Source organism: Gallus gallus, chromosome Z (genome assembly GCF_016699485.2).
Source record: "Gallus gallus isolate bGalGal1 chromosome Z, bGalGal1.mat.broiler.GRCg7b, whole genome shotgun sequence".
Lineage (NCBI taxonomy): Eukaryota > Metazoa > Chordata > Aves > Galliformes > Phasianidae > Gallus > Gallus gallus.
This window is the reverse complement of record NC_052572.1, coordinates 56,812,855-56,835,806: the sequence shown is the minus strand read 5'-3', so window position 1 is coordinate 56,835,806 and position 22,952 is coordinate 56,812,855. Positions and strand designations below refer to the sequence as shown.

At 49.5% G+C, this 22,952-nt stretch overlaps 1 protein-coding gene across 1 annotated transcript; it reads left to right on the top strand.

Annotated features, from left to right (window-relative positions):
* The first annotated feature begins 12,518 nt into the window (after positions 1-12,518).
* LOC107049283 (maestro heat-like repeat-containing protein family member 7) lies at positions 12,519-22,705 on the top strand. Its single transcript, XM_015272659.3, has 17 exons — positions 12,519-13,392; positions 13,597-13,673; positions 14,096-14,200; positions 14,432-14,584; positions 14,768-14,919; positions 15,309-15,447; positions 16,296-16,447; positions 16,837-16,975; positions 17,821-17,972; positions 18,288-18,435; positions 18,872-19,009; positions 19,417-19,593; positions 20,175-20,330; positions 20,478-20,579; positions 20,695-20,797; positions 21,037-21,093; positions 21,381-22,705. Exons 1-17 carry the CDS (start codon positions 13,275-13,277, stop codon positions 21,545-21,547), a joined length of 2,235 nt encoding a protein of 744 aa, XP_015128145.3. The 5' UTR covers positions 12,519-13,274; the 3' UTR covers positions 21,548-22,705.
* Positions 22,706-22,952: the final 247 nt, after the last annotated feature.

The following is a 22,952-nucleotide window of genomic DNA, read 5'->3' as shown; positions in this document are numbered from 1 at the left end:
GGGCTCTCTGCTGCATGGTGGGAGTCCAGGAGCATTTCCAGCCTCCAGCAGGATGTGCGCCTGAGGGCTGTTTCTGTCAGCCATGCAGACGTTCTCTCCCAGTTTCTGAGGAAAAAATGAGCTGTGTACTGTTGGCTACCAAAATGTAGTCTCTTGGGAAGTTTTATTTTTAAAGGAAATGAAATCAGAGTCACAAATGGGTCACTGTAGTGTTTGTAAAAAGAGACATTCTTGCATTCTAAGTGAATGGCAGTATCTGGCATTTTAAGTATTAAAGCATTAAGTCTGATAATATACTTCAGTGAACTGAGGAAACATCCATTCAGTCTGCATGCCCTGCATGTCTGGGGAGTTTGTTTGCAATAATAATAGCTTGACAGGAGAAGAGGATGAGGGCAAGGGAGAGAATAGTGAGGATCCAGGAAACAGATGCTGGACACTCTTCTGTGCAGAAACATCATATCTCTGGGTACTGATGTCCTCCAGCTTTTTTTTTTTACAGTACCTTAAGGATGTGTGCCCCAGCCACATGCATGATTTCCTTCTAAGAATGTATTCTTATCTTGTGGTAGTTTCACCCTGATGAACAACTGAACTATCCCACACCACTCCTTCTCCCCCCTCCTCAAAGGAGAGTGGGATAAAATATGATGGAAAAGGACTCAAAGGTTGAGATAACAGGGAGATCACTCACCAGTTACTGTCACTGGCAAAACAGACTCACCATAGGGAGATTAATGTAATGTATTACTAACAGATCAGAGCAGAGAGAACTAAAAGCAAAGTAAACCTACCTCCCCGCCTGTACTGTCTTCTCCTGTGTTTGTAGGGAAACAGGGAATGGGAGTGGCACTCGGTCCGTAATGCTCTGCCCCTGCCTCTCCTCCACGGTCCCTCTCTGTTCTTTGTTCTACGCGTGTCTCTCTCATCGATGCTGCTCTTCCCCACAGACCCTGCAGGGGTTTCCCATGCACTGCAGCACTCCCAGCGCTGCCCCAGCACAACTGTACCGCAGGGCCCACCCTTCAGGCACTGCTGCACACACGTCCCCGCGGGCGGCAGGGCAGCTCCCCCAGCCCTCCAAACCTGCCACGATCTCCTCCCTCGGGCTGCAGCTCTGGCCCGGAGCTGCTCTGTGGGGATACCCGCGGGCTGTGCCCCCTCCAGACCCCATCCACTGCTGTGCTGCAGCATCCTTCATGGTGCCCACGGACTGCAGGGAACAGCCTGCTCCTCCATGGGCTGCAGGGAACAGCCTGCTCCTCCATGGGCTGCAGGGAACAGCCTGCTCCTCCATGGGCTGCAGGGAGCTTCTGCTCTGTGCATAGAGCACCTCCCACCCTCCTTCTGCACTGACCTGGGTGCCTGCAGGGCTGCTTCACTTCCATTTCTTACTCCTCTCTTCCAGCTGCTGTTTCGCAGCAGTTTATGTCTCATATCTGCTCTTCCAGAGCACATTCAGTGTCACTCACGGCTCAGCTCAGGCAGTGGCAGGCCCCTGTTGGAGCAGCAGAATTTGCTCTGCTCTGACATTGGGCACTGCTAGGCTCTTTGAGCAGAAGACATCCCTGCATTCTCCTACCCAGGAAACCTTGTCGTGTAAACTTAATACAGAACACATGGTGCTTTCCAGCATAAGATTATTTACAGAGACTTTAAACTCTGTAAAATGAAAATGCCACCAAGAAGATTATTCTCTTTGCCAGAACTGCTAGGCAGGGGAAATAAACAGCTTAACAGTTTCACTAGAATTCACCTATCTGAACTGGGAACAGCCCCTCAAGGATTTAATAGGGATGGGAGCTGGAATAAGATTCAACTTTGCTGAACAGTTGAGCCATTCTGCACCTTCAAGGTCCTTTGCATGTGGCTGCTCCCACAGCACTAGCACACAGCCACACAGTTGCAGAGGTAAAGTCTTATAGAATTCCTCCATGTTCTTACTCTTACTAGCACAAAGAGATAAACCACACCTATAAGCAAAGCTAGGAATCAATCTTTGCACAAAGCTTGTTAAAGCCATATAGACATTTGTTAACTTTTGGAGATCACCTATTTTCAGGTTTAATCTCACTAGTAAGACTGCTAGTATTCTAGTTTGAGCTAATTAAGGATTTTCGGATACTTAATTTAGCTGGAGTTGTATTTAAGATTTAAAGAATAAAAGCAATACACAATACAGACAAACTAAAGTCCAATTTTGCCATCAATTCACATGGGATTAGTTTTTACATAAATTTGTTGGAGATGTGAACACTCTAAATTTTAGAGGTGTGTTCTTTCTGAATCTCCTCCTTTCTGTTTCCAAATACCCCCAAGCACACCAAATTAATTCAAACTTATTTGAATCATTATTTGGTCAGAGGACCAAAATCAACCCAAGATATATCCCTGGAGGCATTCAAGGCCAGTCTGGATGTGGCTCTGGGCAGTTTGATCCAGTGGTTGGCAACCCTGCACATAACTGGAGGGTTGAAACTAAGTGATCACTGTGGTCCTTTTCAGCTCAGGCCATTCTATGATTCTATGATATGATTCTATGATATATACAATGTCCTGCTCCACTGTAAGGTTTTTAATGTCCCGAAAAGAGGAAGCTGCCATAGACAATTCTGCCATCCTATGAATTTTCTACAGAACATTCTAACAAGTAATTATGTGTGCAGAAAATTTACTTGCCACCAAACTTCCCAAAGAATGATGCTCTGTGAGCAGGGATTGATTACAGGGAAAGATATGTGGCCCACTGAGAAAATAATAGCTTTTAGCCATGGATGGTGGCTGCAGAGCTATTTTTTGACACATGAAACAGCAAGAGTGTTTTATAGTACTGCAATGTATATGCTGGATGCTTTCATATTTATTGCATGATTTGTTTGCCATAGGAAAAAAAGAAATACATTTTTGGGGTTTTTAAGTACTGCTTTTCTATGACCATTAAAAGAAATCAGTGGGTTCTTAAGACTTTGAGGGGATACTTATGGCTCAAATCCCATTTACATAGAACAAAACCACACACACACACAAAACAAACGAACAAACAAACAAACCTGCTTCTGCTGGGGTGTTCAAACTGTGCTACAGTAAATGAATGTGGAACCAACTTCCCGCAGCTTCCCCTTTTTTAAATAAGTTTGCATTCATTTGGTGTCCCAAAGCAGAGTTAAACAATAGTGCTTATGAACAACAGCATTACAGTTCATTTCAGGAAATGTTACTTCTCTTTAAACTCCAGATGCATGAGATTATATGGGGCACTAAAGGGCATGCTGTTTTAGTGATGTGACTTGGTAGGTCAAGTTAGTAGTTTGGACTTGGTAATCTTGAAGGTCTTTTACAACCAAGATGATTGTATGATTCTTTACTTTAACTCCAGAGCTTTGAGGTGTAGCAGTCACAGAGTCATAGAACCAAAGAATATCCCAAGCTGGAAGGGATGGATGCACAAGGATCTTTGAGTCCAACTCCCAGTCTTTGCCCAGTAAAGTATTTCTAAGATTTTTCTAATTGTCTCAAAACTTGAATTACTTCTCAAAGCAGAGTCAGCAGAAAAAAAACTGAAATAAGATTAAGTTATAGTCATGTCCGAAGCAACCTATTTCTTCTATCTGCTGTATATTTTCCTCTTTTTTTTTTTTTTGTAATAACATTGCAAGTTTCAGTCCCTTTAATATGTTGTAGAGCCTCCATTTCCCTGATTCAATTATGATTAAATAATTGAAAACGTTACCTTTGTTAGAGTAAAAACAACCTCTGCTGAAAATTCCAAATTTAAGACTAAAAAGCTAAGAACTTAGCTGAGGTTCATCCCTGGACACACCATAGAGATATCCGAAATACCACATGAAGGTAAATTTGCTCACTCTGAACTCCATCTTCCCTGCACTTAGGCAGAATACAGATTTAGGTGATGCAGTTCTCCCATGTTTTGGATATATACAGTGCAGATAGACCTTCTCAGGTCAAGCACAGCAGAAAGCAAGAAAGAGGAAATAAGTATGTCACATAGGCAGTATAGCAGTGAACAGTGACCTAGCCTGAAACTGAATCCTTCACAGGCAGACTTAGAAGTACTAAGGAACCAAATGGGAAACTCCAAAGTCAGCTTTCAAGAAATGTAAAAAGGCACTGTATTGGGCTACGCATTTTCCAATGGGTTATTTTACATTATTCTGCAGAGAAGGACCTGTATGTCCTGGTGGCAGTTTCAACTTCTGTGATTTTATCACATGTGTCTGCAGATTTGTTTATGCTCTCTTGGGCCTCAGCTACTGGTTTAAATCACAGTGCAAAAAAAAAAATTCCATTTCAAAGTAGATGTAGCCCCCAGGAATGATAGAAATTACCACTGCTACAAAGGTACTGCAGGTAGCAATGAGGAGCCTTAAGTCCTAAAAAGGACCTCGTTTCCAGTCTCTGCAGTACTGCCTATATTTTAAACAACAAGGTTTGCATTTGCTTCTGAAGCTTCATTTTTTGTTATCCTGGATTCCCACAAGTCTTCTGCCTGGGATTCCATGAGCTTGCCATGCAGTGCTGAAAGTGAAAGTTCAGGACTAGTGGCTAGAGAACTGTGACCTCAGGCTACATCATCTAGCATGACTATGAATTTTTGAAAGGCAGACACATTTATTTATTTACTTTTTCTCAACTGATTATTCATTCAGCCTTTATCCACCAATCTGCAAAACTGGAAAGAAGGTACTGAAGAACACAATGAAAATGCAAACTACATGTCAACAGAGCCTTAAGTTCTTAATTACATCAAATAACTGAAGATTTCTTGCTCTTCTGTACCCTTCATCAGTAAATCTCAAAGTATGTTATAAGGGAGATCAGTCTCATTATCTTCTCTTTGAAGGAGGGAAAATGAAGACATAGGAAGGGGAACTGCTTATCACAAGGCCAGTGGCAGGCTCTGGATTTTAATACAATACTTTGAGGTTGCAGTCTCTGCTAAAGATACCATCTTCAACTCAACAAACAAGGGCGTATTGTTTGAAAAATATACAATATCCACAAAGACACACATATATGTATACAGTTTCTCAGGATAATATGAAATCTGATCACTCCTTTTAGCTGCTTTGTGGCCTTCCTCTGGACACTTCCAAGGACCTTTTGATATTGTGTAGACCAGAACTGCATACAGTATTCAAGGTGATGCCACATCCATGCTAAACGTAGTAGGAGAATCTGCTTTTCTGGCTGTCTGGTTACGCTGTGCTTAATGCACCCTGAAATGCAACTTGCCCCCATGCCTACCACACTACTTATGTCAGCTGAGAAGACAAACTGCTTATAGCTCTCTACATGTGAAAATTGTTAGGTATTTCTTAGAAGAGGAGATATGTGTCATGGATCTGCTCATGAAATGCTGAGATATTTTGGGGCAATTTGCTAGGAGGAACTATGAAGTTTTCCTCCTCTAACTCTTTTTTTTTTGTACAGAAATCTTGAGAAAAACTTAGAATTCTATGATTCTGCATGATCCTATGATCTTATATTGAATTAGTGTTCTGGGCATTGCATATGTATTCCTATCTTAGATTCACCATGTACTACCTATGATACCTTCAGTGATTAATTTGGTACCCTACTGCTTTCACTCTCTTGGTGTTCTATTTACGTGCAAAAGGTCCCTGTGATCAGGACCGTCTCATCCAGCTATGCAGAACCTATGTCTCAGGTGGGAGCTGGAGACTTTAGGAGACTTGAGAAATGAAGTCTCCTGTATTGCAGGCAATCACAGATGAGGCACCCTGAGAATTCACAGTATGTATTTTTTCTGTACAGTAGTGGAAAATGATAAAAAAAAAAAGACAGAGCATGAGGGCAAAGTCAGCATTTTCCCACAGATTCTGACATGTTAATGCACACACTACTTTTAACTTTCAGAGATTTTTCTATATGCAGTTTTTCCCTCCCTTATAGGTAAACAGATCAGAAGGGGTGAAGAGTATTCAGAACTGTTCTTCCAGTGTACACATTCAGCTAGAGCAGCACAATCTCATTATGAAGTCCAGAGGGTCCTGTGTATTCTGTGGTAAATGAAGGGAGTATTTTTGACCTGCCAGTTCTCAACATTTCAAGGGAAGTATCAACTCTTCAAGGATGGATGCGTCTTTCCTGTGTCATTTTTATGCTGATTGTACCCACTAGCAGATTGAATTGGTTACAGGGGCTGCCTTTTCTTCTTAACCATTCTCACATGGCTCCTTTGGAGAGGTGAAACCTGTGGTTCCTTCCAGCAATAGTTAATATAGACAGAATGAAAACCGCTTTTTTAGAACCTGTCCTTGCTTTTAATCAAAGACAGGGACATTCATAAGGCCAAGGACAAAGCTGTTTCCAGGACTTCCTGACAGAGCAAAGAATGAATATTCCTGAACTGTACATTTATATAAACTTTGGAATACCACAAGTCAGATTTCCCCATGATGGAAAGTGAACGTGCCAGTTGCTGCAAGGATCTGTGGGAGCATGTGGCTCCACTCTGAATCTCATGAAAACATCCATGCTCAGTTTGAAAATATGGAGGTTGAAACACATGTGACTTAAAGCTCGCCAGCAAGGGGACCCCTAACTTAGATCTTTCACCAAAATTTTGTAATTCATGTGGCAGCTGCTTTTGTACAGTAAGAACAAGGAAGAACAACAGAATTCTGCTGATTTTCTCAACGTCATTGAAATTGATTATCACTTGGCAAGTTGAAGGTTTTTTGTACCAAGAATTTAAGCCAAGTAGGTGGCTTAAGCTGCCTCTAGAGTGGGTATGACATTATGAAATAAAAACTGAATTACATTTTCAGTTGCACAGATACAGCCCAAAATGATACTGTCAGTTATACTAGTCCAAGAGAAAAAAAAAATCAAACCATACATGTCATTTAACAGCATACTGATGGATAGTACTTTTTGGAAATCTATTGCGATCTTACAGCAAAGTGCTGGTTTAGGGCTTTACCTTTAAGAGTTTATTACAGTTAGAAAGATGGAGATGATGTAGATCTTAAGAGAATCTCACAACCAGATGTTGACTAGTGGGTTTGTTTCAGAGATAAGTTTTAAAGGGGCAGAAACAATGAAAAGGAGATGGAAATGTGTGTCTCATCAATTTCCAGTAGGTCTTTTTATTACTATTTAAAAGTTTTTCTTTGCTTTGGTAAGGTTTTTTAGACAGAGATAGAAAATCACTACCCAACTAATTCTACTTCTCATAGTTTAGAAGCATTGTTCATGACACAATGTATTTAGTTATATTACTGAGATATGTCCCACTGTGTTGATTGAATTGAATATGTGGAATACATCCAGATCACTTCCTACACAGTCAATGAGTCATAAATCTGAGATGATGTACTTTGCTTTATGTTTTGCTTTAACTTAATTATTACAAAAACGAACAAACAAACAAACAAAAAAACATACTATAGTCCATTTTCCCAGAAAGCCAGGAAACTAATGATTTGTCTCAACAACATATCCTGAAAGTCTTTCCTCAAGTATAACAAACATATGGAAAAAGCAACAGACATTTGTAATTCTCTTGGTGCACAGGGACAGTATGCTCCTTTTATAATGAGACCTCTTCTGGCTTCTGTGGGCATTTATTCTCTTCACTATTCTCTTCACTACTTCCTGGAAATATAGTAACATTAGTGGTGGTTTGTTTTTTTGGGGGGGAGTTTTTTTTTGGAAGGACTGGTGACCAAAAGGGACATTATTCAACTTTGAATCAAGTATCTCCTGTTGATGGCACTTTTCGGCATGGTAGAATTGTTAGAAACAGGATCTCCCACTGACTTTTTTCTGGTTCTTAGTGTACTTGAATAAAACCCTAAATGCAAAACAAAACAAAACAAAACAAAAAAACAAACAAAAAAACCCCTGAGCAATCAAACAAACACTCAACGCGAATAACCAAACCAAACCAAAACCCATTCAGAACCAAACAAACCAGAAAATAAGCTAGTACATGTGTGATGCAAATTAAGAAACAATTTGAAAATTAAGGTCTCAAGATTTCATTTGATAGTTGCTCATTGCTGGTCTTCTTCATGAACAAATTGCCTTTTCTGAAGGCCAGAGAGTAGCCTATCATTGACAAAATACAAAAATGTCACAAAAGAGAATCATAGAATCATAGAATTGTTCTTGAGATCCAGCCAAAGGTCTCTGTTCAGCCAGCCTGGCCTTCTTGCCTGTCGGCTCGTCTTCCGTAACGTGGAGATGGTCAGGTCCCGCACCTTTAAAACAGTTTCCTTAATATATTCCCAGCCTTCCTGGGCTCCCATGCTCTCCAAAACTACCTCCCAAGGGACCCTCTCAACCATGGTCCTATAGAGGTTGAAGTTCGCCCTCTGGAAGTCCAAGGTGGCAGTTCTGCTGACTCCTCTCCGTGGTTCAACAAGGGTAGAGAAATCTAGCATCTTGTGATCCCTTTGCCCCAGACGGCCTCCAACCTTTACATCCTCCACCAGACCTCCTCTGTTGACAAACAGCACGTCCAGGATATTGCTTCCCCTCGTTGGCTCCCTCACCAGCTGTGTCAGGAAGTTATCTCCCACACGCTCTAGGAACCTCCAGGACTGTTCCTTGTCAGCTGTATTATAATTCCAGCAGATGTCTGGGAAGTTGAAGTTCAGTAGGTCCAGAGCATTGCAGGGTGTGGAGCAGTGTGGGATGCCTGGAGGGCAGCAGCTCTGTCCAGCCAGCGGCTCTCCTGCAGCCTGTTGGCAGAGTCAGAGGGACTATTTTTGTTTCTTGTCTTCACTGTATTTCATAAAGACATGAAAATCAAGTTAAACTGTACTGTTAATACTGATATCCATGAGAAGCCTTCTAAATCTGCAAAATTAGTAGAAGAGAATAATGAAAGATTTTTATATTAAAATATAAATTTATATTTTTATATATGTTACAGAACATATATAAAGTCTGCTTCTTTGGCTTTTAATGTCCCTGGGTTGAGACAGATTTTCATGTTTTCAGATTATCTGCTTAAAAACTATATGACTATTATTTGTTTATTCATGGATTAGTATGCAGTAACAAGTTGTTCTTGGTTCTGTACATTCTGAGTGCTTGAATCATTTTTCATGCACCAAATTTGAGCTTGCTGATGTGTAAAACCTCTAGTTGCAAATAGTCAAAGCCTGTCACCCATGGAAATATTAAAAAAAATGTGCCTCTAATTAGAAACTTTGATGATGTTTGTCATTTTTTGTTATAATTTCATGGGCAGGCCAGTGTTTAATTTCTGGTCTGTTCCAGTCTTTGTAGTTGAACTCAAAGCTAACAAAGGAGAGACTGTTTACCCACTTCATGAAGTTGTTAGTTATTGTGAGTTTCCACCATGGCGTAAAACGGATTCCTTATCTTTACATCTGATTGGAAAATCAAGAAAAAATAACTGAAAATTCCAATATGGAGAGGTACAATAGGGATGGAAGACTTGGTGTGGTGTGAAAGTAAATGTCTTCTTCAGACGTTTATGTGAAAGCTGCTGGGCAACTGGCCAGATTCTGTAGGACTGGTTTTCCTCAGAAAAACTGGCAAACTCAGAAGGATCTGAAGATCATACTGTGTTACTGAAACCAGTGGCTTCCTTGTTCTGCCCTGGTGTGTTTTACAGAATGCACGTATTTGCAGTAGTGAAACAGCATGCTCATAAATTATCTGGAAAACATTAAAAGCACAGAAATGGCAGGACTGGCCAGAACCAGCAAGCCCCTTCTCGAGTTCCTGGATACAGATGCATTTTAATGCTCTATATAAAGCCTTCTGAGGAATAGTTCCCTTCTTCTGTGCTCTCCCTCCCTGCACTATTCTTCTGTAGGTAGTCCCATGTCTGCATCTCTTGGCACATTAAAATCTTCAGAATCACAAAGTGACAGAATCATAGGGGTTGGAATGGAGTTCAAGAGATCATGGAGTCCAACCCCTTTCTAAAGGAGGTTCCCTACCATAGGTTGCACAGGTAGGTGTCCAGACTTGAACTGAATATCTCCACAGGAGGAGACTCCACAGCCTCTCTGGGTAGCCTGTTCCAGTGCACCATCACTCTTACCATCAAGAAATTCTTCTGCATGTTTGTATGGAACTTCCTATGTTCAAATTTTAGATCATTTACTCCTTGTCCTTGCACCACTGAGAAAGCCTGGCCTGATCCATTTGCTTCCCACCTCCCTTCAGATCTTTATAAACATTTATCAGATCCCCTCTTGGTCTTCTTTTCCCCAGGTTGAACAAACACAGGTTACTCAGCCTTTCCTCATGCAGGAGATGCTACAGGCCCCTCATCATCTTTGTGGCCCTTCACTGGACTCCTGAGAGATCCTTGAATTTTTTGAACTGAAAAGCCCAGAGCAGGAAGCAGAATCCTACATGTGGCTTCACCAGGGAAGAGTAGAGGGGGAGGATCATCTCCCTTGACCTGCTGGCCACACCCACTTTAATGTACCCCAGGGCACCCCAGGTCATCCCAGGCCACAAGGGGACACCACTGGCTTGTGGCCAAATTTGCCCACTAGAACACCCAAGGCCTTCTCTGCAGAGCTCTTCACCCTAACCTGTTCTGATAGATGTGGTAATCCCTCCCTGGATGCAAGACTGTACATTTGCTTTTGTTAACCTCATCGGGTTCCTCCCTGCTCAACTCTCCAATCTGTCTAGGTCTCTCTGAATGGCAGCACATCCTTCCAGTGTGTCAGCCACTCCTCTGAAATGTGTCATCATCAAATGTCCTGAGAGCAGACTCTATCCCTTCAGACATGTCATTGATGAAGATGTTGAAGAAGATCGGACCCAGCACTGACCCCTGGAGAGCACCACTAGCTACAGGCCTCCACCCAGACTCTGCTTCACTGATGACAACCCTCTGAGCTCTGCCAGTCAGTCCTCAATCCACCTCATCACCCAATCATCTATCCCACACTTTCTAAGTTTCATACCAAGGATTTACTGGGAAATGGTGTCAATCAAGTTGCAGAAGTCAAGGTACACAACATCTACTTCTCTCCCACATAAATGAGAACCAACTCAAAAAATGTGTATCTCCCGTACATTCACTGAAGGAGCTCAGGAATTCCAATCTTGACATTACGACACCAAGCTAGAAGGAAGTACTGATCTACCAGAGGGGAGAAGGGCACTACAGAGGGCAGACTGGACAGACTGGATCGATGGGCCAAGGTTAACGGCATGAGTTTCAATAGGACCAAGTGTCGGGTCCTGCAGGCTTGGGTAGGGGTGACTGGAAAGCTGCCTGAGGGAAAGGGACCTTGGTTTACTGATGGACAGTCGGCTGAATATGAGCCTGCAGTGTGCCCAGGTGGCCAAGAAGGCCAATGGCATCCTGGCTTGTATCAGGAATGGTGAGGTGAGTGTCCACTACAGACAATCAAATAATACCTCTTTCGCATGTGTGCTTCAAAGCCATCTCCTGCCTTCCTCCAAAAGAGGACCTGAACATCTGCCTTTACAATCAAGTATGTACTGGGTCATTTCCTGTAGTTCCCATGCCCCTGGATTTTTCATATGCAGAGATTATGAGAGAACCTGGCAGGCCGGGTCTTGGCCATGCTTCCCCCCACCTGTTCCCTCTCGCTCTAGCCGTGGGCCTGGCAACAAGCAGCACTCACAGCCTGGTCTGCACACAGCAGAAAGACTTCCACAACCTGTTGCTCTCTTTACAGACCCTGCACACTATGGAGAAAATGACGCAGATGCTGCTGGTCAGCCATCGCACCTCCAACAGAAAGGAGCTGCAGAACATCTTGGAGGTCCGTCTATTGCGGAGCTCTGCCCCCAGAGCTCTCTTTGGTAGAATTTGAGGCCTCTCCATAGGAGCAACACTGGCAGCAGCCAGAGCCTGCAAGGGACCTCAGTGGCAGTAGCCCCGTGAAGGGCTGGGCTCTAGCTCAGGGGAGGCCTGGATGGGTGCTGTGACTCCAGCCGGGAGCTCAGCAGAGCTGCTTCTGTGTGCTGATCCACCTTCCACAGTGTGACGCGTACCAGCCCGGACATCTCCACAGTCTTCTTGTCTTGTTCACGTGAAGAGCGGGGCTCAGAGATGTTCTCGCTGCCAGAGCCAAGCAAAGCTGCAGGCTATCCTTGAGGAGCAGGCCTTCCATTCCACCCTCCACCCTCCATGGCACCTTCCATTTCAGGGCAAACCCCGAGTGCATAAGCCTGGTAGTAGAGCCTTACGACGAAGGACCGTTCTTGGAAGGTCCAAATCGAGGCAAAAAGCCGCACCTAAGAAGCTCTGAGAAGCTCTAAAGAAGCTGATCGAGAGCGAGGCAGCCTGCAGCCCGCAGTCCACGGCCTGCAGCACGCACCCCACCCCCAGCCGGCAGGCAGGCAGGCGGGCGGGCAGGCGGGCAGGCAGGGCGAGGCAGGCAGGCATATAGGCTTAACACTTAGCACTTAACAGGTCCCTTAGGTCGTTGCTCTCTTGACACACCAAAGTGCAACCGTGGTCCGTGCAATCAGCGGCAGCGAGAAAGGGAGTAGAGACTCAGACTGAAAGCATGAATGCCCATGCCGCAGTTCAGGTCTCAGGCTGTGGAGAACGCCTGGCCCTGTCACTGCTACAGGAGGGCAGCAGGGATACCACCTGTGTGTGGTGGTGCGAGCAGGTGGATGATCTGCTCAGCCTGGTGGTAGAGCTAAAGGAGGAAGTGGAAAGGCCTTATTAGGATGCAGTGTTACCAATTATCTGACAGTGTATTGTCAGCTAATCAGAAATAAGGGCACAGGATTGTATCTACTGTGTGAAACTCTTCATTTACATCTTTACGACTCAGTAGTGTATGCCTAGGAGCTCACAAGCCTGTGAGCAAAACAGCTGCTGAGCTGAAGGCGAATGTTGGTCTTCCTCCTCTGTCCTACTGTGGCTGTCTCTGGCCTCGCATCAAAAGCAGGAGAGCCTGGGCAGTATGGCTGCTCTCGGGCCCACTTCCAAAGCTTTCTTGGTAAGCATGTGCACACATCCCTCCTACTGGAGGAGTTTGGTCTATGTCATTTAAACCCTGGGGCCGTGAGCTAGCCCCACCCGCGCAGGGCGACGGGTCACAATGGGGCTCTTTGTGACCTATCCCTGTGACACCCAGGGATAGCTGGCGCCAACCTGGAGGTCACACAGTGTCCGACAGGGCAGGAGTGTGCGGGTCTGGCGAGGAGTCCCAGAGCGCAGCGCACATCATTTCCCTCTACCCCTGGCAGCCCCGTGGCTGCCACCTCCCCACCTTCAGCCTTCATCCCACAGGATGGAGGAGAGACCCCCCAGCCGCCCCAGGGTGGCCTGGGCAGAGAGCGGGGCTCCCCAGGAGAGAAGACCTCCACCGGAGCCCTACGAGGTGACTGAGGTGCAGTCGCTGCATGGTGGTGAGTAAGGGTCCCCAGCAGGATGGGCAGGGCTGGGGCAGTGAGTGCCCCCTGCTCAACACCCGGGCCCCTTGTCCTGGCAGCCAGGGGCAGACTGTGCCAGGGGAGTGGGCAGAGGGAGGGCTGGAGAGCGCAGAGCTCCTTCCTCTGCTCGCACCTGCCTTTGGCCCCCCTACAGCGCTGCTCACTCTACTTCTTTGTTAGATGCAGAGGAGGAGAATGAGGAGATGGAGAAGGAGACCATAGATACCATACAAAGCTTCCTCGGGAGTACCGAAAAGGTAACATCGTAAGCAGTGCCTGCATCCCTGGATGGTCCCTCTTGACTCTGCCTACAGGCTGCAGGAGAGCCGCTGGCTGGACAGAGCTGCTGCCCTCCAGGCATCCCGCACTGCTCCACACCCTGCAATGCTCTGGACCTACTGGACACAGCTCTTCCAGCTCATGCTCTCTCCTTCTTCTGCCGTGAGAAGAAGTCTGGCTATTGCAGAGCTCTGCCCCCAGGCCTCTCCATAGGAGCAACACTGGCAGCAGCCGGAGCCTGCAAGGGACCTCAGTGGCAGTAGCCCCGCAAAGGGCTGGGCTCTAGCTCAGGGGAGGCCTGGATGGGTGCTGTGACTCCAGCCGGGAGCTCAGCAGAGCTGCTTCTGCTGGAGGGGGCATCAGCGGCTCCCAGGCAAACCAGCGGCTCCTCTCCTCACAGGTGCTGCTGCCCTTCACCACATCCCAGAGAAAAACCGTGCATGAGATGGACATGGAGCAGATCTGGAAGCTTTGCGGCTTCATGGCCAGCAGTTTCTCCCAGGAGGTAAGGAGCCAGGAACTTTCCAGCCAGCCTATCTCCCCTTCTCTGCATCCCAGAGCAGCCTGCAGCTCAGGGGTACCTGCGAGACAAGCTTGGGCACAGCCGGGAGCCCTCAGCATGTTTGTGCCCCGAAGCAAGGGTCTTCACCCTTCCTTTTGCTCTGGTCTTCCCCCTCCAGACCACATTCTCACTCAATTTGACATGTCTTCCCTCTCTTTTCCCTTCCTACCGTAGCCATTTGGACAACTCCTTCAACCTTCTCAGAGGACAGACGTTGTCCTCATGGCCCTTGAAAAGACCGCTGGAGGCTGCTGTGTTGAGGACAGTGAGTGGGCCAAAATTATCCTGGATGTGGTTCTGAGACAGCCTGGCATCTGGCTGATGGATGTAAGCAGTCTGAGGCTGGATTACTGTGTCCTGCCCTGCCCTGCCCTGCCCTCCGTAGATCACCGGCATTGGAAACCACTTTAAGCCAGCAGAGAGCGGTGGGAAGGGCGGTAACGTTATTGTCAGCGGGGCAAATGGCTGCAGTAGAGTGGCAGCAGCAATCTCCCTGTGTCCTCCCAACAGGTGCCAGTGATTATGGCGTTCATCCACAGACACCTAAAAAGCAAGAAAACATCAATTCAGCAGACGCTCTTCTCAGTGCTTGACGTGCTGGCCTACCAGTTTCCCAGAGATGTGCTGACAGCTGTGTTGATCCACCTTCCACAGAGTGACAGGTACTAGCCCTGGCAGCCCTGTGGTCTTGCTCACGTGAAGGGCAGGGCTAGGGGATGCTCTGGCTGCCAGAGCCAAGCCAAGCTGCAGGACATCCCTGAGGAGCAGCCCTCCATTCCACAGTGCTTTCCAGCGCTGGTGGGTCGGTCAGGGCTGCAGCAGCCAATGCCAACCAAGGCAGCCCAGAGCTCCCATCAGGCCCGTTGCCCTGCCCTTCAGGAAAGACCACCTCAGCCCCTCCAGCTTGCCCAGGCTGGGTCCCCAAGCCTCCAAAAGCACGCGGGGCAGCAGGGCCAGGGCTGAGCACAGCCTGTGGCCTGCCAGGCCTGCCTGAGCCGTGGCGCTGTGGCTGAGGGAGCCCTGCTGACAGAGCGTTACTCTTCATTTGCAGCACTACTCTGGATATGTGGAAGAGTATGCTTTACTTCCCACGGTCATCAGGGAGGGTCTTGGAAGTGCTGTGCACTGTGCTCAAGGAGGAAGACCTCTGCGGGATACCCACAGCAGAGTTGGACCTCGTTCGCCTGACTGTGAGTTACCGGGCAATGCACTGGGCTTTCCTTCAGGGCTCTTTTTCTCCCGTTCCCTGCCTCCCCTTGCCTTGCCCCCCAGAATGGGAAGCTGGGGTAGGGTAGGGGTAGAGTTGGGGTCATGGCTGGGGGACCAGGGAGAGTCATGGCCTCTGTACAGGCTGAGCAGTCCGCAGGACCGGAGGGGGGAAGTGCCTGTGGCCACCCACGTCTGGTGCCAATTTTGTGCCAGCTCCTGCAGGTCAATTGCCTTTTCAGAGGCGTGAGAGTAAGAGGCTGTGCCTGGTCAGAGGGCGGGAGGAGCAGGCCTTGTCCCTGGCAGCTTGGTTATTCTTTGTGATGTGAGGTCCCCGTGCAGGGGACCTGCTCAACAACAAAAGCATCTGTTGCCAAGAGTTCCTTCCAGACCCTCCACTGCTCCCTTTTGCTGCCTGCACCAGGCATTCTCCCCAGGTGCCGCAGCAGAGAGGTGGAGGCTAAGCGGGCCACATGTGCCCCTGCGGCACTGCTGAGGACCGGCCCTGTTTCCTCCTTGTCCCAATGCCTGGGGAGTTCTGCTTTGACCAGGTTGGGTGGCTGGGGGGCCACTGTGGGGTGCAGAGATCCTCTGATTAAAGCTTGTTGCATTGCTTTGCGTGAACACACAGCATCTTTGTGCAGAGTATGCCCTGAAGCATCTCCCTTTGCGTCAGCCATGCTGATGATATGGCCTGCTCTCCACGGCTCTTGGGCGTCTGAAGGCATTTTAAGGCAGCACAGAGCAATGGCAGGGGAAGAAATATCACTGCCAGCGGGGCAACCAGCTGTAGCACCGTTGCAGCAATATTCTTCCTGTGTCCTCCGTACAGGTGCCAGAGATTCTTGCGTCCATCCATAGAAACCTGAAAAGCCCACCTACATTACATCAGCCGACCTTCTTGTCACTGCTGGATATGCTGGCCTGCCAGTTCCCTAGAAATGTGCTGACGTGCGTGTTGACCCACCTTCCACAGAATGACAGGTACCAGCCCTGGCAGCCCTGTGGTCTTGCTCACGTGAAGGGCAGGGCTAGGGGATGCTCTGGCTGCCAGATCCAAGCCAAGCTGCAGGACATCCCTGAGGAGCAGCCCTCCATTCCACAGTGCTTTCCAGCGCTGGTGGGTCGGTCAGGGCTGCAGCAGCCAATGCCAACCAAGGCAGCCCAGAGCTCCCATCAGGCCCGTTGCCCTGCCCTTCAGGGAAGACCACCTCAGCCCCTCCAGCTTGCCCAGGCTGGGTCCCCAAGCCTCCAAAAGCACGCGGGGCAGCAGGGCCAGGGCTGAGCACAGCCTGTGGCCTGCCAGGCCTGCCTGAGCCGTGGCGCTGTGGCTGAGGGAGCCCTGCTGACAGAGCGTTACTCTTCATTTGCAGCACTACTCTGGATATGTGGAAGAGTATGCTTTCATCCACACGGTCATCAGAGAGGGTCTTAGAAATGCTATTCCTTGTCTTCAAGATGGGCACTCTGTGCGGGATACCCACAGCAGAGTTGGACCTCCTTCACCTGACTGTGAGTTACCGGGCAATGCACTGGGCTTTCCTTCGGGGCTCTTTTTCCCCCGTTCCCTGCCTCCCTTTGCCTTGCCCCCCAGAATGGGAAGCTGGGGTAGGGTAGGGGTAGAGTTGGGGTCATGGCTGGGGGACCAGAGAGAGTCATGGCCTCTGTACAGGCTGAGCAGTCCACAGGACCGGAGGGGGGAAGTGCCTCTGGCCACCCACGTCTGGTGCCAATTTTGTGCCAGCTCCTGCAGGTCAATTGCCTTTTCAGAGGCGTGAGAGTAAGAGGCTGTGCCTGGTCAGAGGGCAGGAGGAGCAGGCCTTGTCCCTGGCAGCTTGGTTATTCTTTGTGATGTGAGGTCCCCGTGTGGGGGACCTGCTCAGCCTCTGTACAACAAAAGCATCTGTTGCCAAGAGTTCCTTCCAGACCCTCCACTGCTCCCTTTTGCTGCCTGCACCAGGCATTCTCCCCAGGTGCCGCAGCAGAGAGGTAGAGGCTAAGCGGGCCACATGTGCCCCTGCGGCACTGCTGAGGGCCGGCCCTGTTTCCTCCTTGTCCCAGTGCTCAGGGAGCTCTGCTTTGACCAGGTTGGGTGGCTGGGGGACCACTGTGAGGCACAGGCACCCCGTGATTGAAACCTGTTGCATTGCTTTGCATGAAAACACAACACCTTTGTGCAGAGTATGCCTCTGAAGCATCTTCCATGCTGATGATATGGCCTGCTCTCCACAGCTCTTGGGCGTCTGAAGGCATTTTAAGGCAGCACAGAGCAATGGCAGGGGAAGAAATATCACTGCCAGCGGGGCAACCAGCTGTAGCACCGTTGCAGCAATATTCTTCCTGTGTCCTCCCTACAGGTGCCAGAGATTCTTGGGTCCATCCATAGAAACTTGAAAAGAAGCCGTGCATCACTTCAGGAGACACTCTTCTCATTGCTGGATATGCTGACCAGACACTTTCCCAGAGATGTGCTGATGAGTGTGTTGACCCACCTTCCACAGTGTGACAGGTACCAGCCCGGACATCTCCACAGTCTTGTAGTCTTGTTCACGTGAAGAGCGGGGCTCAGAGATGTTCTCGCTGCCAGAGCCAAGCAAAGCTGCAGAATATCCTTGAGGAGCTGGCCTTCCATTCCACTGTGCTTTCCAGTGCCGGTGGGCCAGTCAGGGCTGCAGCAGCCAGTGCTGACCAGGGCAACCCAGTGCTCCCATCAGGAGGATGCGGGGTGGCAGGGCCACGGCTACACCACAGCCTGTGGCCTGCCTGTGCTGTGGTGCTGTGGCTGAGGCAGCCCTGCTGACAGAGCATTGCTCTTCATTTGCAGCACTACTCTGGACATCTGGGAGAGCCTGCTTGCCCCAGCAGCGACTTCAGAGAGGGTCTTGGAAGAGCTGTGCAGTGTTCTTCAGGACCAACAGCTGTGCATGACCTTTAACTTCACCACCGTGGATTTTGGCCTTCTTCGTCTGACTGTGAGTTACTGGGCGAGGCACCTTGCTCTCCTACAGGGCTGTCTTTTCCCCAGCTCCCTGCCCCCGCTGCCTTGCCCCTGAGACAGGAAAGCTGCAGAAGGGCAGGGGAGGAGTCAGGGCCATGGCTGAAGTGCCTGCAGCCACCCATGCCTGGTGCTGTATTTGTGCAAGCTCCCGCTGGTCAACTGCCTTTGAGGAGCATGAGAGCAAGAGGCTGCGGCTGGTCAGAGGGAAGCAGCAGCAGGCCAAAAAGTCATCTTGCGCAGTGCTACGCCTGTGGCACGGAGAGACTGTGGGGCCCTCCAAAGGCGCTGCTGCCAAAGGCCAGGCTGTGCGGCCCCAGTGCCCTGCCCTGAGCTGCCAGAGAATCCAGAAGCTGCAGGGTGCAGGGAGTCCAGCTGCCTCTGTCTGGCTCTCACTGCTGTGTTTGTTTCAGGTGATGCGCCCCACTGAAGAGATCCTGCAGGAGTTATGTAACCCAGACCTCTTCGAGATGTTCCTGAAGATTAAAAGCTTGCCACTACTATGGCTGGTGCTCAGAGGCCTTGTCCTCCTGTCAGAGAGACCTGAGACGGTGAGCAGGACCTAGCCAAATGAGAACTGTGTTGGCAGCCCGGCGCTGGGGCGTTGGGCAGTGTTGTGCCTTGACCTTGCCCGACACTCGTGAGTCTGAGTGATGGCCATGGTGGGGCCTGGTGGCTGCCTGGGGAGCTTTCCAGATGGGTTACCTGGGGGCCTGATTGAAAAGGGGGTGGCTGAGCTGGGACACAGAATCCTTCCTTGCTCTCCTTCTCTCCTTCTCCTATCTCCCCACATCCGTATCAGGGAGCCCATGGCCACCGCCTGCCCAGAGTCTGCTGCTGCCATTCCTGTGGCAGCTGCCAGGAAGCAAGGCGTGTGGCTGGTGCACTGAAATCAGAGCTTTTGGGCCAGGGTGGCCATTGCCCTCTTGATGAAAAGGAAATTGTGTGTTTTGTACAGGCAAGAGAAATACGGGCCCTGCTGCCAGACATCATGGAGACCCTGCAGTTTGGCAACGTGCACGTCACTCTTAACGCACTGAATATCTTCAGAAACATGATGAATCATCTGGGGAAGATGGTGCTGCGTCCCATTACTCTGGAGCTGGCCGACAAGCTCCTGCATCTTTTTAATCACGTAAGTCTGCTGCGGGAGGCTGAGCACTGCAGGTGGGTGCTTGGCTGGAATGTGTTCTCCTCTCTTTGCCCCTCTGGGCTCTCATGGGATGTGTACTGGGCTCTGCAGCCCAGCAGGCCTTGTCCCCGGCAGCTGGGTTGTTCTTGGTGGTGTGAAGCCCCTGTGCTGGGGCCCAGCCCGACCTCGGTGCAAAACACCTGCTGCCAAGGGTTGCTTTCAGACTGTCCAGTGGCCCCTTTACTGCCAGCACCAGGCATTCTCCCCAGGTGCCGTAGCAGAGAGGTGGAGCCTAAGCAGGCGGCGTGTGCCCTGGAGGCACTGCCAAAGGGCAGCCCTGTCTCCTCCTTGGGCCAGTGCTTGCGGAGCTTCTTTGACATGGTAGGGTGGCTGAGGGAGCACTCTGAGGCGCAGGCACTGCATGCTGGAAACCTGTTGCAGTGGTTTGCATGAATTCACAGCACATTCATGCGGAACGTGACTCTGAAGCATCATGGCTCACTTTGCATCAGCCACACCTACTCTCGTGCTCACCATGCGCAGCAAGAGAGTGTTGCTGAGGTCCTCCTCTACTCCTCCCTCAGGTGTCAGGTGAAGTACGAGAGTCTTCCATCCTCCTCTTCCAAGATGTGATGGAGGCTGTGGTGTGGTGGCAAAAGGGAAAAATGCGGAAGAATGTACGCCGGGGCCTGCTCCCTCTGCTCTTTCGGAACAGTGATGAGACCTCAAGTGTTGCAGAGGTATGAATTTCAGACCTGGCCGGTGTGCAGGCAAGAGTGTGCTGACACCTCAGGGGCGGTCTGAGAATGGAGGGTGAGGGCAGCATGCATTCCAGCTCTTGGGATCTGTGTCTGTGGTACCATCTCCCGGCATCTGTTGCTCCGTAGGCGGCGGGGGAAACCCTTCTTGCTTGTGCAAAGTTCCTGAACTGGCAGGAGCTCAAGCACCAGGCCGAGAAGAGGAATATGGTGGGGATCAGGGAGTGCTTGGTAAGGACAACTCCGCAACCCCTGCCCTTTTGATGAGGAAATGGACATTGGCAGGGGGGCCGCACCTGCAGCTGGGAAGGGTCTGTAAGCCCCATGCCTCTGTGTTCTTCTCCAGCTACAGCAGGACAGGAAGAGGGTGGATAAATACCTGCAGCAGAGCCTGCTCTACCTGAGGGATTCTCAGGCTGCTATGCGACAAGAGGCTCTCTCGTTCATTGGTGAGCCCAACCCCTGGGTCCCTCTTTGAGCCCTGCCCTGGCAGCAAGGCACAGCCCTGCAGCCCCCAGGTACACTCTGCCCATGCCAGAAGCCCCAGTGGGTGCTTTGCTCAGGTCCTCCCTCAGGCACCATCCCTGCCTGGGGTGCAGGACCAGAAGCAGCTGGGCTGGCTGGACCGCAGTCTGTACTCCTGGGAGCGTGCTGGGGAGTGGGGATCTGATGGGAGCTCTGTACCTAGGGCTGGCGTGGGTCTACTGGGACCAAAGTGAGGAAATGCGGAAGAAAATCTACAGTGGTGAGTGAGAACAGCACTGTGTGTGCTGATGCTGGGGGCAGGGGACAGAGCCTGAGCAGTGTGCAGCCATGTCTTGCCCTGCTCCAAGGAAATGCTGCAGGGGCAGAGGAACATTCCTGGGGTAGATGCAGCAATCCTGAGCAGTGGCTCCCAGCTGCTCCCTTAGTTTTGCATGCTCCTCGTGGCCCGGAAAAGTGATGGGTGGGGCTGGCATGGTCTGAAGGGGATGCTGGCGGGTCTCTGCAGGTTGGGGGGTTTCACCCTTGTTCTGCTTTCTTCTCTCGCAGTCCTCCATCCTTTGGAACATGACAGCCATCCGACGATCCGTTCTCTGGCAACTTCCACAATCCTGATGCTGAGATATTCACGTCAGCAGGCAAAATCAGGAGGGGGCAGGCTGGTAGAACTGTGTTGCTGGCCCTGCAATCCCCTCTTTCGTCATAAGTATGATTGATTATGCCACTGATTCTATGAAGTTTTTTTATTGTTCTATGATTAAATTCTATAATAACTACAAAGCCGTTCCCTTGGTGTCCTCCTGTGTTGAGCTTATGCGCAAGGCTTCTGTAGCAGTGGGCCAGAGGTGGAACCCGCATGGGGAGGGCTTGGGTGAAGAGCCTGCCCCAGCCATCTCCAAATGGGATCTGGCCCTGGAGGAGCCCATGTAGGAGCAGCTGGATCAGGGCTGAAGGAGGTTGCAACCCATGAGAAGAACCATGGTGCTGTAGGCTGTCTCCCTGCGGCTCATGGTGTCAAGAATGGACAGAAATCAGAGGATTGGTCTGGATGCAAGAGTGCATCCTCAGCACGTTTGCTGACAGTACTCAAGGGGGAGGTGCAACTGATTCTCTGGAGGGGTGAGAGGCCTTTCATGGGGAGAGAGGTCCATTGCAGGGCTGGACAATCAGCAACAGCCTGCATTCCCACTGAAGAAAATAAAGTCTTTAAACTGGCGTACATCATTCCAGGCTTGGGGAGGAGTGGCTGGAAAGCTGCCTGATGGAAAGGGACCGGAAAGGGACTTGGTGTACTGTAGCAGTTACCAACTATGAGGTTGCTCTTTATTGTCAGAGCACTGTATAAGGGATCAAAAGCTATCATGTTCCTTGCCAGTGACCGGTCTATAATTAACCTCTTCATGTCTTGCTGTGGAGTTGTGTTCATATACAACCAAATAAGGGCCCTGATAGAGGTGCCTGCGTGGTGGCTTTATGCAATGTGGTATAATTTGAATTTTGAGTCCTTCGAACCCATTTCCAGGCTTCCCTCTCAGTTTGTTGAACGTTTTTCGAATATCGAGTCAGTGCTCATACTTTTGTGCATATTATCAATATCTTTGAATGTATTCCTCTTCATTCGTGCTAAGTGGAAGAAGCCTCCTCCAAGACCAGAGAATGATGACTGGCAAGGAATATGGAAAGGTTTAGGAAGAATCTTAGAAGCGTGGGGACCCGCCGTGCCATGGGATTTCACTCCTGAACATCTGTGGGATCCCGAGAAACTGAGCCAGCATTTGAGTCAGAGGCAGTGCGACTTATAGATCAAAGGGGGCACAGCTCTTCTGGGGCTTGGCTTGTGCCTACCGTGCCCTGTATAGTACTGTTCTGGAGAGAGAGAGTTTCCGAGCGGAGGTGCAAGCCAAAGGGGGAAATCTCCAAGTCAGACCTGATCAGTCACAAGACACCAGTAACAGTGTCAGTAGCCCCTGTAGAAGGCAAGAAATGGAAGCGGGTGTCCTCGCGTCTAGAGCGAAAAAAAGGAAGAAGAAGAAGAAGTGGAGGAGGAGGTAGAGGAAGATCCAGGTGAGGGGACTTCCTCAGAACCAAGAAAAGCAAAAGCAGAAACTAAGAGGCACGAAG

What these genes read in the sequence shown, in the direction of transcription:
- LOC107049283 (XM_015272659.3), top strand. Translation starts at nt 13,275, where the DNA reads ATGGAGGAGAGACCCCCCAGCCGCCCCAGGGTGGCCTGGGCAGAGAGC. An exon ending in CTGGCATCTGGCTGATGGAT is followed by an intron (nt 14,585 to 14,767) that starts GTAAGCAGTCTG and finishes TCCTCCCAACAG; the next exon opens with GTGCCAGTGATTATGGCGTT. An exon ending in TGGACCTCGTTCGCCTGACT is followed by an intron (nt 15,448 to 16,295) that starts GTGAGTTACCGG and finishes TCCTCCGTACAG; the next exon opens with GTGCCAGAGATTCTTGCGTC.